This window comes from Fonsecaea pedrosoi (assembly GCF_000835455.1).
Source record: "Fonsecaea pedrosoi CBS 271.37 unplaced genomic scaffold supercont1.2, whole genome shotgun sequence".
NCBI lineage: Eukaryota > Fungi > Ascomycota > Eurotiomycetes > Chaetothyriales > Herpotrichiellaceae > Fonsecaea > Fonsecaea pedrosoi.
In genome coordinates this window covers 2,014,520-2,032,070 of record NW_013550614.1, presented here as the reverse complement: position 1 = coordinate 2,032,070, position 17,551 = coordinate 2,014,520, and the positions used below count along the sequence as shown (strand labels likewise).

Sequence of the window (17,551 nt, the reverse complement as noted above, 5' to 3'; positions counted from 1 at the left end):
GCTCCAACATCAATGAAGGAATGCCGCCATTATTCAGCCATCGTCCATGGATGAACACATCATGCAACACGCAGATCTGACACGACAGAATCTTGTCTTCGGCCACTCCTGGATTGTTCATGCATGGTAACTGCATCAAAAGGCTGGAACACCCTAGCACCTGACTACACCGCAGTACTCCAGGCCCCGAAAGTCACCGAGCCACGGCAGATGCTCCAATGCTACAACGGCCCGGGTTATTGGTCGAGAAACAACACTTTGAATCCGTACTGGTGTTTCGGTTTCACCCCATCGTCCCTGCATGCCTTGGTCTTGCAATCCTGCGCATCATAATTCGCTCAAGCTTTACCCAAACTCAACACTATAAAGCAAAATGCGAGGCTATCTCACGAGCGTGCTGACACTGTTGTGGGCCTGGGGGCGGCTGTGTACGAGTATGATCCATAATCCTTCTCCGTATTCTGATTGGCGGCATAGGGACACTCCAATGGCGAACGGCAAATTCTCGAGCACTCCACAAAAGATCATTGATCCCGCCCAGGCTGCTTATGCCTGACGGAAATGCTACCAAAGTCTTCTTGTATAACTACCTTCCAGCTCCTCTAGACCTCCTTGGTTCTCTGCTTGTATCGAACAGCTTCTGCAACCTCCGTTTCTCTCTGCGCTGCCCAAGTGTTAGCACTCCTACAATTTGTTGCCTCGTCACCAATCCACAAGGCTTTCGTCCTCAAAAGACCATGTCGGCCTCGCCGCTCACCCCAGGCAAGCATACTACAACACTCAATAACCTGACAATCCACTACCATGTCATTGCCGACTCGCCTGGCCTCCCGCCTCTGATCGTCTGTCCTGCTCCATGGGGAATCGGCGCAGATCTGTATATCAAGGCCTTCTCCCGTCTCTCCTCAAGATTCACACTAATCGTCCCGTCTCCACGTGGCAATGATGATTCGCAAAGTCCTGCCAACCCACAAGAGATGTCCACGCGCCACCACGTTGAAGACGTGGAGGCTCTGCGGACACAGCTTGGTCTGGAGAAGATTAATGTCATGGGTCATTCAGCCGGCGGCGCCGTCGCACTAGGCTACGCGATCGTGTATCCGTCACGGGTGGAAAAGCTCGTCCTCGTCAACTCGGACCTCTTGGGCTACGCCCGCCAGGACCGGTCCTTCTTCGAGGAAGTCTTCAAAGTGTTCTTCGAGAACATGCCCACGAACGACGCCGACTTCAGGCAGTTTCTCCTGAAAATCATTCCGCGGTACTTTGCCCATCCGGAGCTGGGCGGTCCAGCCGAGTTCGAGAAGCAATGGACCGGCGCACCCAGCCTGTGGGCCTACGGCTCGTATTACAGCGCCGATTCTGCCGCTGCGCCCGGCGAAGGCGCCCCAGCAGACGGCAACGCCAAATGGAACGAAGCGGCCGAGCTGCACAACGTCACCGCCCCAACGCTGGTGCTCACGGGGAGGCAGGACCGCGTCGCTGCACCGGAGGTCAGCACCGCCATCGCCGACGGTATCAAGGGCAGCAAATTGGCCATTCTGGAATCTTGCGGGCACATGTCGTGGGTCGAGCAGCCCGAGCAGTTCTGGAGTGCAGTGGACGGCTTCCTAAGCAATTAGAAGATGTAACCATCTAGACCCAGTGTGGCCCAACTCAACGACATGGAGCAAGATGGGGGGGTGCATAAGCAAGTGAGAACAAAATGATAAGACGGTGTGGTGTGGTGTGAAACTGAAACCCTCGGCGTGCCAACCTACACTGGTACTCTGGAGAAGGAAGATGGTGGCGAGCGAGCAACTACAGATACAAGTACATAGACAAAACAAAACGGGACAATGCAGGACGCAATCAAGACCTAAATTCGCTTCCGGTGCTCTCCATTCTCTTATTACCCCATGCTCTCTCTGCACATGTAAGAAATCCCAGATCCCAAAACTGAAAAAACTAAAACCGGGTCAAGCCGAAGGGAACTTTCCCATCTAGGGAAACCCACTGCGCCAGTGCCAACCAACCAACCAACCAACCAACCAACCAACCAACCAACCAACCAACCAACCAACCAACCAAACTCCGCACAGTAAGTATCGTATGTCCGGCAACCAGTGTCGGATGAATCGGTGTATCATGGTCGAAACAAAAGGCTGGATAACTAGCTCGTTTCCTCTCTCCTCTCTACCCTCTACCCTCTACCCTGTGCTCCCGTTTCGTCTTGACGGTTCCATAAACCTCGCACAGGGTCTCTTGCATCACTGTTGCCATCTCACCCATCCTCGCGTACGTGGACTGGACATCCCTCCGTATCCATACAGAGCAGGATCAGTGGGAGACGTGCCTTTGGTCTGGGGTCTGGGTCTGAACAGGTGGTCGGTTCGTATGATATTATCCACAGGATGATAGTGTAGGATGTTGAGCTCTGTCCGGAAAGGCAGGTGGGGGTTGGGGATAGGAATCATTCGAAGACTTGCATGCATGCGGTTCAATTCCAAGCGTCCAAAATGGCGGTCAATCGATCCATCGGTTGGCTGGCAGTCTCAGCAAAATCGCACTTTGGGCGAGCGTCGCACAACCCAGGCGTTCATGTCCTCATCCCACACGGCGTTCTCGGGTTCGGGGATGTGGTAGGGCCGAGGTTCCCGAGCGTTTAGGTCGCTCATGGGGTCAAAGAAGACTTCGTCTTCGTAACAGTCGTCGACGACTTGGGGCGGTGGTGGTCCAGGGGAAGAACAGTGGAGAGGGTCTTCTGGCGCTCGAGCATGCCTGACGCAACGAAGACGCGCTCGCTCGACGGGGATCTTTTGGACGAGGCGAAACGGGAACGACTCCCTGCGGTGGTGAGGCGTTTCTTCAAACACAGGAGAACACGGTGGTGTGGCGTTGAGAGGTCGTCGGACTTCAATCCTCGGCGGTCGAGGTCGAGGAGACGGATCACCTGGCTCCCTTCTTTCTTGACATACCTCCACGAAGAGTCTGTCTCCGTGCGGATGGACCCGATGATGGCGACCGATGACATCCATGTCCTCCTCACGCACGATGATCACCTCTCTCTCTGGGTCTCTATCCCTGTCTCTCGGCGGCGCTGCTCTCTTCTTCGACGGCCGATGGAGACGGAACACGTCCTTCCTGTTCCTCACCAGGCAGAGCTGCCCGTTCCTGCGCTCGATGTAACTCCATCCTCTCTCGTACGGCGGAGCGACAACATGCTTCTCAAAGCGGATGGGGAAGGGATTCACAGTCTGGGCCATCTTGTGCGCGAGCCGGATGGGGGCTTCAAAGACTTTGATGAAAGGGAAAGCGTCCCTGGAGGAGAATTTGAGGATTTTGACCGTTTGCTCCTCTGAACAAGACTGTACCTGCTCTCTGTCGGTGCGTTTGCTGGGGTCGGTGGAACAACGATGGTAATGACGATCATGGTGGGAGGTCATGTCGTTTGACAACATGCATTCGCTCTAAAATAGGCTGGAATTCTGACTGGAGAGAGGCCAAGCACAAACACCTACAGTTTGCAAGGTCTGGGGCCCTTCGAGCAGAGGAGATAAAGAAAGTTTTAAGACACGGCAAACGGCCAGCGCTCCCAGGACTGCTGCATTTACCTTGTCCACTTAGCTGTTGGGAGGGGTCATCCTGCACTAAATGTATGGGTATTCTGGATGGGTATTGTGATGTACTCACGACATCCGACATGTTCTTTGTCAAGGTCTCAGGACATTATGGCTGTGTGCTTAAAAGTCTCACCGGACCGGCGATGGAGTCAGGTGGCCGGTGTAACAAGCAAGCCAGGCAAGGCTGGCTGGGTGTGTCGCGGGGCTTTCTTTGAGATGTGCATATCTGCAATGCAATGTCCCGAAACTGAAAGCCAGCAGACAAAGACAAAGCGGAAAAATACCAGACAGTCCCGGGTAAGAAAGACATGGACAATGAGGATTTGTTTGGATACATGCAGATGGAACGATTGAGAAGCTGGAATCTTGCAGAAGACAACAAAGTTGATACCAAACGACGCTAGTGCAAATATGGAAAGGCGGCATTATTATGTAATGCCCGTGTCGTCATGCCCGGTCAACGCTGCAAATCATGCGCCCATTGGTTCCATGTGGCCATGTCAGCTGCAGGAACGAGCCTTGTGAGTTTTACAAGGCAGCAGGGCGGGATTGAGGGTTCCAGGGACAGCCATTCGGATCCTGTGTCGTCTCATGGATATCTTCTTGGTGTGCGGCCTCTATCATAACTTGGCCTTCTGTGATCTATAAGTCACCGTCTGTCTTTTGATCGGACGGCGAGTGACCAACCTGAGCGACATCTGCCTGCTTCTCAACATGTGCCAGGATCCATTCTCCCACATCTTTTGCAAACTGTTCGCCTACTCCGTCGGGCTCAGCATGGAGCTTGTGATAGGCGTCGGGATACGACTTGAATGTTTTGTCTTTGTTGGGCGCTTCCAAGACGTTGAATAGTTGCTGCGCGGCGATGTACGACAAGATCCGGTCGCCGGTACCAAAGGAGAACCACAGGGGACACGGGGCTTTTGTTGTATAACCAGGTATGGTGCGGCCATGGGAGAGATGCGAAAGTTCTGCCTCTCTTTGCAAGAGTCCTTTGAGTCCTTCTAGCGTGCCGGTATCATGGCACAGTGGGTCGTCAATCCAGTCTTGACAGACCGTCTGCGAACGGGACATGTACGTTGCACTCAGCTTTTGTTTGAGCTGTGTACGGGGCAAAAGCACGGCGGCCAACTTGCCCGCCTGAACTTTCAAGTAGGATGGCTGATTGGACGCATGTATCTCCACATAAGGCGCTTCGAGGAGCAGGCCACAGATCGCAGGTCGATTGGAATACTCCGTAGATGTGGAGAGCATGTAGCACAGAGCCTCACCTCCACCCATACTGTGGCCCATCAGGAACAATGGCTTGCCCTGAGTCTCGGGCAACGATGCCACATGGAGAACAAAATCATGAAGATCGGATAGGACCAGTGTCGTGGGGCCTGTATTGCCATTGTCTGCTGGCTTACGGCATGATCGGCCCCAACCCCTTTGATCGAATCCGTAGACGGCAATGTTGAACGGGGGCGAGCACAGAGTGGGGAAGAGATCGTAGTAAGCTAAAGATGTAAGTCTCTCAATAAGCTGCATGCACTTGCCGGGGGGCAATATACCATTGATGTGGTCGGAGAACCCATGAAGGAAGATCAAGACGGCCTGCACTGCATCGCTTCGGGGCTAGATTTGAGAGAAGACAAATCGTCAGAGAGAGAGACTGTGAAGAGATTCATCAACAACGCATCGCGATGTGCTGGTTGGCCTGTGGTAGCGAGAGATGCTTCCGGCCGGGTCCGTACCTTCCATGTTTTGGTATATAGCTTTGTGCCATCCTTGGTGGTGAATTCGCCCTCGACAGTGTCCATCATCGGGTTGCTAAGGGGCATTCAGGAAAGGATGTGCAGACAACCACGATGCCACGCTCAGGAACTTGCAGGCAATAGAAAAGAAATGAAGAATGGTGGTCTACACCCACTGAGCGTTGGGTCGATGATCATGCCATGCGCCTGGACCGCGTCTCGCCCCCTTTGCAAATGGCCGAGGATGTCGGAGAAAATTGGATCCGGCTTCAAATGACGTGTAATGACACAAATGACACACATATGAGCCAGATCGGAAGGTCGGATTCCGACAACGACGCGCGTCAAACATAAACAGGCCATGCACCCCATGACTCGGTACAAAAGGGAACAATAACTGGGGCGTGATGATGAAACAGATAAGGTAAGGATCTGTATTCCAAGGGGTTTGACCGAGAAGCGACGTCGATACTAACACAAGTAGGTAGACATTGTGAAGTTCTTGAAGATGGGCTTAGATTTCTTGTGCGTGCAGCGAGCTACCAAAGAAGACACCATGACCTTTCCTCAAGTGGGTTTCGGATGTTCACCTTCGAGCCTGGGAAAGAAGTAATATGTACGTTGGATGAATTACTGGAGGATACACTTACCACCACCATACTGGATACGCCTTCAAACATTTTGATAGAACACCCCGTTGTTTATGTCGAGTTCCAAATTCGTGGCTCGCATGGTGCATTCATTCCTGAAAGAGGCTTTTCAAAGGGCACTTCTTGTTTCTCATTAGATCCAGGTATTTACGGAGATGTACCTGGGTAGACAACCGCTCTCGTTGATCTTTTTTCAGAGTGTCTCATTTCCTGCTCGCTAACCCTACACCAAGGGTACCACCTCGTCTTTCAGATTGTCAACAGCTTTTCCGTCGTAATACATGGCCCCATGAATGTAGCACTCTCCTCGTAGCTCATAGAACTTGGTGCCAGGTCTTTTTCGGATTACGAACGGCACACTAGCTCCATGGACCAGAAAGATGTTGTCCCCAGGCTTGGTTCCTCCAGGCACGACTCCTGCATACCCTCTCATGGTAAGACAGGCCGCTGCATCCGGAATCCTCCCGACAAAGGCAGCGGCGGTCTCCCAAAATTGGTATCTTCGCCGCTGGACCTCTTCTGGCTCGGAGAGGTGTTGCCGCGCATCCTGGCCAGGACGCAGGGCGAGAACCTCGTTTTCAAAACCTTGCGGCCATATTTCAGGCGGGTTCTCTTCCTCCCCGCTCTTCTCCCAAGGGAGGATGTCTGTCCTCGTTTGTGGGCCGACAGCATCCCCGATGAGCATCTTGATAAGCACCTGGTCGTGCCAGTGCTTTCCCAGGTTCGGGTAGTAGTGGAGAAAGGACAAGTGCTGGCGAAGTTCTTCTAGGGTGTCGCTGAAACGGATGGTTCTCGCGCCAGGCCCTATGGGAAGAAATCGGCAGGTCTGTACGGTATCGAACATCTTGCCTGTGATGGATAGGATGGGATTGAGTCCTGGGTTGCTCACGATCGGATTGGGGGAGAGGGACGCCCCTGCGCTAAATCCAGCCTTGTTTCTTGTCCCCACCGCTCTCCATGTGGAGATGGTAGGTCCATAGTGATGCTTGCCATCGTGGTTCATTAGGTCGGGGATCCAGGAAGAAAACCGACTGCCCTTTTCTCTTCCAGCCCGATACAGAAGCTCGAGAACGCGGTTCCTTTTGACAAACTCCTCGGCGTATCTCGAAAGTATGACGGCGTCATCTGATTCATAGTCGGGTATAAAAGCCTCATTGTCGCTGCTCGTATCAGCTGCCAGGTTGATCATAGCAAAGAGCTTGTCGCGCGGTTTAGTGGACTTGGTATAGAAGAAAATTTCGACCAGTCTCAGAAAAGGGAGCTTTAAACGACCCACTCGAGGTTGTCCCGAGTGGCCTTCCAAGCACCGTCGCGTGTGGTGTAGAGCACGGGCAGGATCCGAATATGTGACTGGCAGTTGCTTCCGGTCTGCTGCTCCCACAGCAGCATATAGCTGCTGCATATGTTCCTCGAACGCCATGACCCCTTCCATAAAGTCGTCCCATTCGATTTGGGAATTCTCATCCATGATGGTAACGCGGGAGCCAAAGACCAGCTCTTGGATGATCCAGGTCCGAGTGAACCACGGCCGTTGCAGAAATGCTTTGATCTGCATTCTTTCCTCGTTAGTCAACAGAAGAGCTTTGACTGCGTGCTCCCCCACCCCCCGCCGCGATCCTCGCTGCTTTCCGAGTTCATCGAGTAGACCAATCGCATCGCAGTCGTCGTCCTTCCTGCTGCCGATCCAGACAATCACACGTTTGGCTTGACTGTACAAGGATCCCATGCGGCGGACCTGCATGCTCTTCTCGAGGTTATCCTTCTGATTGATGCAGACGGCGTCCGCCCATATCAAGTCATTTACGCCGTCGCGGCGAAGGCGGCGGAGGCATGTCCACAAAGATTCTGTAATGGGGATTTCCACATCATTTACCACAAATTGGAATGGCGAAAGCTTTGTGGGCTCGGCACCCCAGACGTAAGATATCGCACAGAACTCAGCCAAAGGCATGCTGTGCTTGATTGACGACGCAACCATGAGCTTTCCTTTCAGCTGCGAATTGCCGCCGCCGTCGAGGTCGAGTTTTAGCAGCCGAATCTGGTCCGTGCGAATCTCCAGGCCGTGATAGATCTTTTCTGTTTCCGAGGCCATGATTGCTTCTGTTGGTCTTTCGATAACCATGGCCGAGGCCAGTGGCGAGATGCTCCCTCGAAAGGAACTAGCAGCCTCGATTGAAATAGAGCCCTCCTTGTGAAGTCGCCAAGGGTCGGCGTACAAGGCGATTCCCGGGTTTGTACGGACATGGTACACGCGGGCGAGGACGAACACATTGTCGGGGCTCGTCTTTCTCGTCTTGCCGCTACCTAAAGTCATTGCTTTGGCCTGGTAACAAAGTGATCTGTCAGTTTTGGTATTCCTGATTGCTTCCTCTTTGGGTCGTGTGGCTAGCTATGCTGACCTTATTATATTGCGCATTTGACAGTCTAAATGGCCAATGTAGGTTCCCGTTGGTAGCGCAGACTTGTATGTGAAATTTGCACGTCTCGTGGAGCGCTGAATCAGGCATCTGATAGCCTCGAATAGTCGAATCTCGGAGCTTGCCACGGGTCTCGGATATTGTGAAGGTGGAAAGGTCATCTTCCGCCGTGTTCTCGTCATACGGTTTGTGTCCGTTGCGGGAGCGCATGCTGCTGGTCCAGTGCTCATCAGGATGGTAGGAATCTTGGCCTAGAAGCGAACCTAAAAGATGAGATACCTGGCCCAGACGAGGCCGTGTCAACAACAAGGACAGGGGAAAGAGGGATTGAGCAAAAAGTGACCACCAAGAAGAATACGTACGTAAAGTTCTCCGAGAAATCTGGTCTCCTGGGTATCCTCGTCCAAGAATACTGTCGATGGAGATGGATTGAATAAGAGGCCGCGGCTCGTATTCACAAAACTGTCGTCGAGGCGTCGAGACATAAACAAATCGAGAAATTCCGAGGCCTCTGTTTGGTCGTTGCGTGGCAAGATGCCCCATGGGCTGGCTCGATTGCTCAGCCGCAGCACTTCGGTCCCTCTACTGCCAACAGAGTGTGATCGTACTTCTTGGGCTGTGGCTCTCACCGACAAGTCCCCAACTTGTCTCAACCGATCCATAACAAAGCCGTAGTCGTCCTTGCTTTCGCCCCTCAGCTCTGGAACCCCGTCCATCATTGGAAGTATAGTCATGTCTGCGTCCGACACGATCGTGCTTTGGTAGTTTTCTTCTGTAATCTGAATGTCTGATTGGGTTTGGTTCCCAGCCTTCCCGGTCTGATGATCTGGTGTTTCAGTTTCTCGGTTGGGAGGCGTATCAGCTTGTTGACCCGAACTATCTGCCTCGTCAACTGTGATTGTCGGAACGTTTGGGCCGAGGGGCGCTCTTGAGTAGTACTCCTCGGACTCTTGATCCTCGCGAAAAAATTGTCTGTCCTCGAGATGGCCCTCGCATGGTGTCGTCTCCCACTCAACCTCCTGGCCTGGGTCCGACTGCCTGCCGTCCGGGCTTGATGTCTGCGCTGGATCGGATACGAACGAATCCATCGCACTGTGATCGTCGTCATCACCCACCCTTGGCTTGTGCTTGCGTTTTCCGTTACGTTTCTTGGCTTTCTTCTCCAGCGACTGACCTTTTGGTGTCGCTTCCATTTGGGCAAACATAACGTCTTGAGGATATTCGTGATCGTTCCATTCTATCCCTCGACTTTCCTCGCTGATGTTGACGGGTTCGTTCTTCTCAGCGACGTCGTTCTTGTCGGTTTCCGACAAGCTATCTCTATTCTGGGCAGCAACTTGCGCATCGGGTTTGCCGTGGCCCCTTTCTTGGTTCTGTTCATCAGAGTCCTCTTGAAAAGGGTCTGATCCCATCTCAGAGTGTTCACTCTGGGCTTCATCCTCGTCTGTCTGGCGATTCTTAGGGAAAGCTCCGTCGCGGCGCTGAAATTCCTCGTTGTTAGTTCGTCCATGTCCAACAAGGTTAGGGTCCTCTTGTGAGATAACTTGTCCCTGTGAGCGAGCTTCCCCCTGTCTGAGTGGTCATGCACAATGGATTTCTCGGCTTGACTGACCGCATCATGCAGGTTTTTTGACAGCTCTGCCTGCCAATATTCACGGTAATCACGAAGAGGAGGCTGTTCTCTGACAGTGTTGGTGCTATCTTGGTCATTGATGTTTCCATCTGTCATGATTGGGCTTGTCGGCTCTTCTAGAAGATGCGTATCTGACAATGCGTATTAGCTGGTAAAGCCATTGATATAAGTGTAACATAGTTTGGGAATCCATACCGATTGCGGAATCGATGTTCTCTGCTGTCATTGCGGGAACGATGCCAGTAACTGGGTCTGAAGGGAATTGCGTCTCCATTGACGGAACGATACCAGTTGGCAAAGAAGGGAGGGTTGTTTCGAAAGTCACTGTCTCCTCAATAGCGTCGGTTTTTTCTTCAATAACCTCGTCTGTGCGCCCCCCACCATCAAAGCGCCTGTAAAACACAACACCGAGGACTGTAGTCAACATGGCAATAGACAGGATGGCAAAGTCCAAGAGCAGAGTGGTTTCAGGGAGCTTGCTCGGAACGAGATCTGGCGCGAGGGAAGTTCTCTTGAAGGTAGTGAGCGGAATGACAGATGGTGGAGGTGGAAGAGTCCTTGGGATAGCAATGCTCACAGGGTGAATGTTCGGGGAAGGACTAATAAGGGTAGGAACAGGTGACAAGAGATTATCCAAACTGGGAGCAGTGCTTCGAGGGAGAGCCCCCGGCATGATCGTGGCCTTGACGACAGTATTCCAGGTGGGTTTTGTCGAGGAGAAACGAGTTAGGATGGGCACCCCTGAAAGGTCCACGGCGTCAGACGACTCAGTCCAAAGGCCCGAAAGATATATGCTCGGATACATCTGGCGTATGAGCATATACATACAGAGATGAATCATCAGGAGTCTTGTCAGATTATCGAACAGCGGGAAATCGATAATACCCAGGTATATGTCGAGGGGTAGAGCAGTAAGGTCAAAGCTCAGAAAGATCGACGGGAGCCCAGCGCACGAGGACTCAGTCTTTGGAGGGCACTCGAAGTAATCCTGTGGCGCTTCCGCGACCCCCGTATCTGATGCACTTGTCACTGCGCTGTTCATGACTGGGCTAGATCGGACGATCCTGGTAGGGCTTTTGTCATCATCGAAGTCTTCAGCCGGACTTGGTGCTATAACCGTTGGCAGCGAGGTTCCTTCGTCCGTGAGCTTGTCTCCTTTAAAGCTCGACTCAATCGGCGACAGTATTCCCGGGCTGGATTCAGCGTCCTTGATACGTTGGGTGTCACCAGGGTCATCAACCTGGTATGGTTCTGTAACTGATGGTGGCCAGATTCCTTCCCGCGCGAGAATGTCTTCGATGCTTGACTCATTGCAGGACAGGGCTAAGCAGAGCGGGAGCTCCAATCCCTTCTCTACTCGATACCAGGTCGACAACGCCCGTGCCGCGATCAAGGCATAGCTTTCTCCATCCTCGAGGTAGATACGAAGTTTATCTGCTTCTGGGAAGACACCCGATTTGCTGGTGTCTTGAAAACTGGCTGCAACTGCACCGGAGCGGCCTCTCACTTCCCATTCGAACGAAAACTTGTTTGTGCTGTAAGCCTCGACAGTCTTCAGTTGTTTCAAGGCTTTGCATTGCTCGACCTCGTCACCTGGTACCAGACTGGTGGCATTTGGATTTCATGTCAGTCACGTAAACCTGGTCTTCGGAAGTAGATCGCAATGTGGTCCAGGGGGGTAGTCCTCGCTTTCACCAGGCTCTTTCTTGTCGACGGGAGTCTAGGGAATTGAGAATTGTGAGGTGGGCTGGGCTTACCGCGCAATATACTTCGCTCTCGCGCGGAGTAGAGTCGTAAATTCATGATTCAAAGTAGCCTGGATTCCTGGCAGGGGTTTAGAGATAGCCACCTCGGAAAGCAAGCGGTCTTTCATCCCTGGTAATTGAAACATCCACTTCATCTTCGCGAGCTGATTGTTGTCAAAAGCAAGCAGTGGAATTTTCCCACGAAACCCATGACGAAGATGACGACGATCCGCGATGTACCAGTCCGAGTTTGACTGACAAGAACAAAGGTAATATGCTCTGGAGACTTCCTTCCCGTCACCTGACGGCTCAATGGGGAACAAGTCGGTTGTGCAGAAGGTCGTCATGTTTTCAGGTGTTAGATGAGAGCCACTGCGCTTGGTATATTTATCCAAGCATATGAACAAGTCGACAATGTAGCTCAAGTCGTCGCTGGGTGTGATTTTCAAGGCCTCAGTTACGACGGTCTGTAGGTCTGCATCCCTGACTTCCAAAAACTCTCGAAAGAGCCTTTGGCAGGACGGATATAGCCTTTCCAAGATAACACTCTTCTTGAGCAACTCTGGTGGGCCGGACCAGAGGCATTCATCCGTCTTCAGCAGTCGTGCTTCTGCAGACTTGCTGCGGGGGATGAACACCAGTGGATGTTGAGAGAAGGCTTGCCTGTTGATTTTCATAAGTCCGATTTTTCATCTAGAGGTATCTTAGAATCACTTGTGTGCATTCATACCTTAACGCTGCCAGATTTTTAGACCCCATGTCCTGGATATTTGTATACAGCCAAGTGTAATCTTCTAGCTGTTGTTTCCTGTCCCGCATGGCTTCCAACACCTCAAGGTAAAGTGTCACGCTCGGCTCGATTTTGACGCCCAAATTCTCCAGGAAGGACCAAGACTGGTCCTCAGGCTCCGGGATTTCCAGCACTTGGACATACTTCACCGCTTTCTCCCGGCTGTCTCGGAGGAAGACAGACGGGAGGACGGTCTTGCTCAAAGGATAGGAATCAGTTCGGCCTTGGCATTTCACCTGCGTCTCTCCCAGTTGACGCACCAACTCATTGCGCGAAATCGTCCACGAGTGTGATCGTTGTTGTCCACTTCGTTCGCGGCGGTCCAGCCACTCCGAGTAGGCCTTCCAATTGTCTCTGAGCAGCTTCAGAAAACGTGTGTAAGGCCAGTGTTTTCTTATCATCTCCATATCGTAAGAGAGAATAAACCGGCCGCCATGCAGTGGGCGGACGAGACGAGGAGCCGTGCATATCCCAATCGCCTGATTGAGCCATTGCCTCCATTTCTCCTGCTCTTCCGGTACGGCGTCATGATAGTCTTTATGGAGAGTGGGAAACCTCCTCCCTCCGGCTTCATAAGCCTGGAGATAAACTTCGGACGCCCGGTGGTATGTTTCCGTATCCGTTGCGACCCACAAATCAACACGGCCGGAGGATCGCCATGACGAGTGACGGAAGAGAAAGGCAGCTTGTGAAATCAATGCCTGTCTTGGGGATGGGGCCACGGACGAATCATGAATCTTGACAATAGCATCGCAGATGGCCCCTGTGTCCAAATGCTTCGCTCCTAACTGACGGAATAGTGTGTCTCGCGATGGATCTTTCAGGGCATCCGGATGGACCTCCATGATACTCATACCCTCTGGGATTGAGAGGTGGGTTTCGCCTGTGGCGAAGAAGAGCAACTCGCCGCATTGGTTTGCCGCCATCCAACGGCCGTCACGGAGTGGGATGATTGGAAGCTTGCCAAGTTTGGCGCGATCGCCACGAGACATGTAATACTGTCTGACAACAACTGTGGCTAGTGCTGAATGCCACTCTGAAGATCGGTCCTTCCCTGCTTGTTCTCCAAGGCAGTCAAATAGATCCTCGAGGAAACTGGGAAAGTCTAGAACCTTGACGCCCAAGAGCTTAAAGTTGTCCTCGTCGTCGTGAGAGTATTTCCTGGACAAATACTTGAGCCGGGTGCCCTGGTTCAGACTCAAGGGCTCCCCATTGCCAAGTGTAAACTGCTTCGGAACATATGTTAGTAATAGAGGGGGACTCATTTGACCACCCTCTGACTCCAGTATACACGTGTTGGAGAGCTTCTTCACGATAGAGCAACCGAGCATATTGAAATCAGCCTGGAGTTCAGATGTTCTAGGAACGTGATGGAGCCACGAATAACGCAAACTAGTTGTGCGGTTGAAATACCGAACAACGTTTGCAAAGGCATCCGGAATCGAGTTGAGTAGCTTCCTATTCCACCGATTATGAACGTCAATGTCTTCGCGCCCGGCCACGAGGAGGAAATCTGCTTGGATGAGGAACTTTTCAAATAATGAGTTTTACATACTGTAGGATCGGAGACAAAAGCCACAAGAGCCCATAGTCATACCTTGAAACCGCAATCCCGAATGGGAAGGAAGGAAAACACCTGCTGTGTTCGAAGTCTATCCTTTTGTGAACCTGAGAGGAGGAATCCCAGCACGATCTCGGACTCGGTCTGACCAGGGCGTTTCGTTTCGTCCGGCAAATTCTGGACAGTATGTCGGAAGAGGCGATAGTGCAGAGCTTCGTTGTCATTCTCGAAGATCTTCACTTCGATTGATTTGGTGTCTAGATGCCTGTCCTCTCGACGGAGCCTTCTTTCAATGGGCTGGCCCGAGGTGTGCACAACTAGATTAACCTCCCTTAACCTCGTGAGAAAGATTAGAGTGTTTGCGTCAAAAGATATCATCTCCTTTCGTAGCTGTTGCTCGTCGCAACCATCTGAGAGCTGAAGATGCATGGATGTACCGATGTTGGATAGACGCCTGTCGGGGAGGTCGGCCCAAATAGGAGTAATCATACCGAGCGGCCTCTGACGATCGAACATGAATGAGTAACTGCCAGAAGATATCCAGACCTTGTTCGCGACCTTGAAGACAGACTTGAAGCCGATCCCTTTCTCACCGATATACCTTCTCCCTCCACCAGCAGATCTAAACTTTGTACTCCTCCCGATGCGACAGATGGCTTCAACGTTGGCGTCGGTAAAGCCATCTTCGTTGCAGTAAATCCGTAGGCTGTGGTGCTTGTATTCGAAAGAGATTTCAGGCACCTTCTCCGCGCTGTACTCGTTGTCGTCGGCATTTTGTAAGAGCTCCAAAAGAAAATGTGACTGACTCCGATAAAGTTCATCTGCGAGACTTGAACCAGTATTGTATTAGCAGGGAGGATCTCGTGCTGTTGGAAATCAACTTTCCAAACAACAATCTCACAACCGGGCGAATCCATACTATCGAACGGATGATTCCAAGTCTTCTATGTTCCGACTATCCTTTCCAGGTTGCCTGCTGCGTGTGATGTCCTCAACATGCCTTCGGGCTCGATCTTCTAGGGCCACATCCGTCATGATGGACAAAGGCAAAGAGAGGTAAAGGCATCAAAATAGGCTAACTTGGGCGCAGAAGCTCAAAGGCCAAAATCAGAACACTTAACAAGACCGGATGAATTCTAGGCAGGAAGACAGCCTACAAGGGGGCATATCAAGACAGACAAGGAAATCAGAGAGAGAGGGGGGGGGGGGGGGGGGGGGGGGGGGGGGGGAAAGATGCCCTTGAGTTTCGCGCGCTGTTGCGCCCTTCGCTCCGCCACTAGAACAGTGAGTGGCATCGATCCGAAGGCGCATGCCGATGTCGTAAGTGGTCACATTCATGGGGCAGAGCAAGACGTCGAATAATGATTCAAACCCAGAGGCTGCAAAGACACCTGGTTTCTGATAGGGGAGAAGGAAAAAACCGGTTTGCTAGGCTGGCAGGTGCGTGCGGCTGCCAGTCACGAACGATTTTGTTGGCATTAATATTTAGATGGCAGTACATATTATTGGGTGACTGAGTAGGCAGTGGAGACACGTTAGGCCACCCTTGTTCCTGAGAAGCGTCAAGACCGCCTAAACAGCAGGCGGATTTCCCGGCAACGACCGTACGCAGTACGCTGGAGCACCCTACGTGAGACCTGAAGCCACGGCTACAAGGCTGTCTACCATATATCAAAATCCCTTCTTCAAATGAACGATGGGTTTTACCCCAGCGCCGCCGTCTCACCGGTGTCTCGCTCTCAGTCAGAAACGCCCATCTCTCCCGCGTGAACCCGCCAGAAAAGCACCTTCTTATCAAATCCACCACTGACAAGAATCTCCTTTCTCTCCTTTCCATGCCCGTGACTGCCAGACTCAGCGGTTTCCCAGCCAGCCCACAAAGTCCGCACTTTACTTCCGACCTCATGTCCCTTGAGGGTGGCCACGACCTTGCCACTATGCGTGTCCAAACCACGGATGACCCCGTCATCTGCATTCACAAACACCCCCTTCCCACCTGGTCGCCAAACGACCTGCGGCGTAGAGTAAGGAGTTTGAGGGGCCATGGTCGTCACGTGCAGTTTTATGGCGGCATCTTCGCGGTCTTGCAGTGCTAGGGCGGCGCGGGCTTGCGAGACTTGGGTTTGCGGTTCTGACCCGTTGTCTAGGGCGATGGAGTTGGTCGAGTTGTAGGTCGCCGTGGGGAAGAGGAGTCGGACGATAAGGAGCTTCATGTGTGGAAGGTGAGACGTTGCAACGGCCAAGAGGGAAGGGTCCGTCGGACACACAGCAAGACAGGAAGGGGTAAATGCGACCCAAGCATTGGAGTGAGGTGCGAGATTCTGCCGTCCCGTCTCTTGAACCGAGTATGTAACTTCGCTGCTCCGAGATGAAGATGACTCGTCGGATGTGGGTGTGATGCAGTAGTAGTAAAGGAAGGTAGAGTCGCGTCGGGACAGGACAAGGTAGAGATCATGAGTATCTGGGTTTTGGACGAGAACCATGGACTCTGGGTTCGTGGGCAGTGTAATGGTGTGGATCGGGTCGCGAAGTAGACCCTGAATGAAGGGCTCGTCGCTAGCTATCTCCGACTCCGTGCTGGGCTGGAAGTTTCCTGCGAGCTCATGCTCGGGAGCGTAGATATGGACTTTCTGATCCCACCCGGCCGTCGCCACGATCCATCGTCCCTGACGAGTATATCCCGAGACCACCTGCACGGCGTATTTGAGATGGTCACGCACTTTATCAATCAGTCGACCCCGGGAATCATGCAGCATCAGCTGTCCCGACATGGATGTCGAGAAGACATAGCCTCCGTCCAGAGAGCTGAGGGATAGAACCGGACTTCCGTGAGCATTTTCGATCGAGCCTGTCCGAGTGAATGGCGGCGTAGCCGAGACATTACACCATGAGCGGTCGGCGGCGGTGACGAAGATTACCGCGTCGTTATTCTCTTTGCTGCTCAATCCGCTGACGCAGAGGACATTTGACGTGGTAGGGACACCCTCCGGCTCAACCGCTTTCGAGGGAGCTGGCGTTATCCACCCGACATCAGCATCGCCACCGACCTTTTCGAAGGCGAGACTGGCATCGAATTGTTTCTTCTCCTCGATGATCTTTTCAATCGTCCAGTCACCAGGATTAGTGATCGCTACGTCCTCGGAGAGTCCTGCCTCGATGAGGAATGCTTCGAGAGTCTACACTCATCAGTTCAGAGCGCCACGTTCGGACTCAAAGCAGTCCGCGGTCATGACCAACCTCGTTGTAATGGTTTGCTTTCAGAAAGCGGGCTACAATGACTGCGGGCGAGTCTGTGGCGGGCATTTCTGGTACAAGTCTTGGTAACAGAACGAAACAAAGATTGAGGTTCATGAGGTCAAGCCCGAGATTCAACCACATACGATCACGTGATCCGTTTCGGGCTTCCAGTAAACGTGAATA

General features: G+C 52.5%; 5 protein-coding genes across 5 annotated transcripts; 1 reads left to right on the top strand and 4 right to left on the bottom strand.

Annotated features, from left to right (window-relative positions):
* Window positions 1–737: 737 nt before the first annotated feature.
* On the top strand, window positions 738–1,619 carry Z517_02685 (uncharacterized protein; the record flags this gene model as incomplete). The annotated part of the gene is made up of 1 exon (XM_013431794.1): window positions 738–1,619. The coding sequence occupies one exon, from the start codon at window positions 738–740 to the stop codon at window positions 1,617–1,619; it is 882 nt and encodes a 293-aa protein (XP_013287248.1).
* A 912-nt stretch (window positions 1,620–2,531) lies between these two features.
* On the bottom strand, window positions 2,532–3,422 carry Z517_02684 (uncharacterized protein; the record flags this gene model as incomplete). Its single annotated transcript, XM_013431793.1, has 1 exon — window positions 2,532–3,422. One exon carries the CDS (start codon window positions 3,420–3,422, stop codon window positions 2,532–2,534), a length of 891 nt encoding a protein of 296 aa, XP_013287247.1.
* Window positions 3,423–4,241: 819 nt separating this feature from the next.
* Window positions 4,242–5,401, bottom strand: Z517_02683 (uncharacterized protein; the record flags this gene model as incomplete). The annotated part of the gene is made up of 3 exons (XM_013431792.1): window positions 4,242–5,098; window positions 5,153–5,216; window positions 5,336–5,401. 3 exons carry the CDS (start codon window positions 5,399–5,401, stop codon window positions 4,242–4,244), a joined length of 987 nt encoding a protein of 328 aa, XP_013287246.1.
* An 807-nt stretch (window positions 5,402–6,208) lies between these two features.
* Z517_02682 (uncharacterized protein) lies at window positions 6,209–15,166 on the bottom strand (the record flags this gene model as incomplete). Its single annotated transcript, XM_013431791.1, has 9 exons — window positions 6,209–8,308; window positions 8,385–8,681; window positions 8,765–9,970; window positions 10,015–10,166; window positions 10,231–11,639; window positions 11,793–12,443; window positions 12,511–14,099; window positions 14,168–14,960; window positions 15,051–15,166. The coding sequence occupies 9 exons, from the start codon at window positions 15,164–15,166 to the stop codon at window positions 6,209–6,211; spliced, it is 8,313 nt and encodes a 2,770-aa protein (XP_013287245.1).
* A 704-nt stretch (window positions 15,167–15,870) lies between these two features.
* Z517_02681 (uncharacterized protein) lies at window positions 15,871–17,434 on the bottom strand (the record flags this gene model as incomplete). Its single annotated transcript, XM_013431790.1, has 2 exons — window positions 15,871–17,307; window positions 17,369–17,434. The coding sequence occupies 2 exons, from the start codon at window positions 17,432–17,434 to the stop codon at window positions 15,871–15,873; spliced, it is 1,503 nt and encodes a 500-aa protein (XP_013287244.1).
* Window positions 17,435–17,551: the final 117 nt, after the last annotated feature.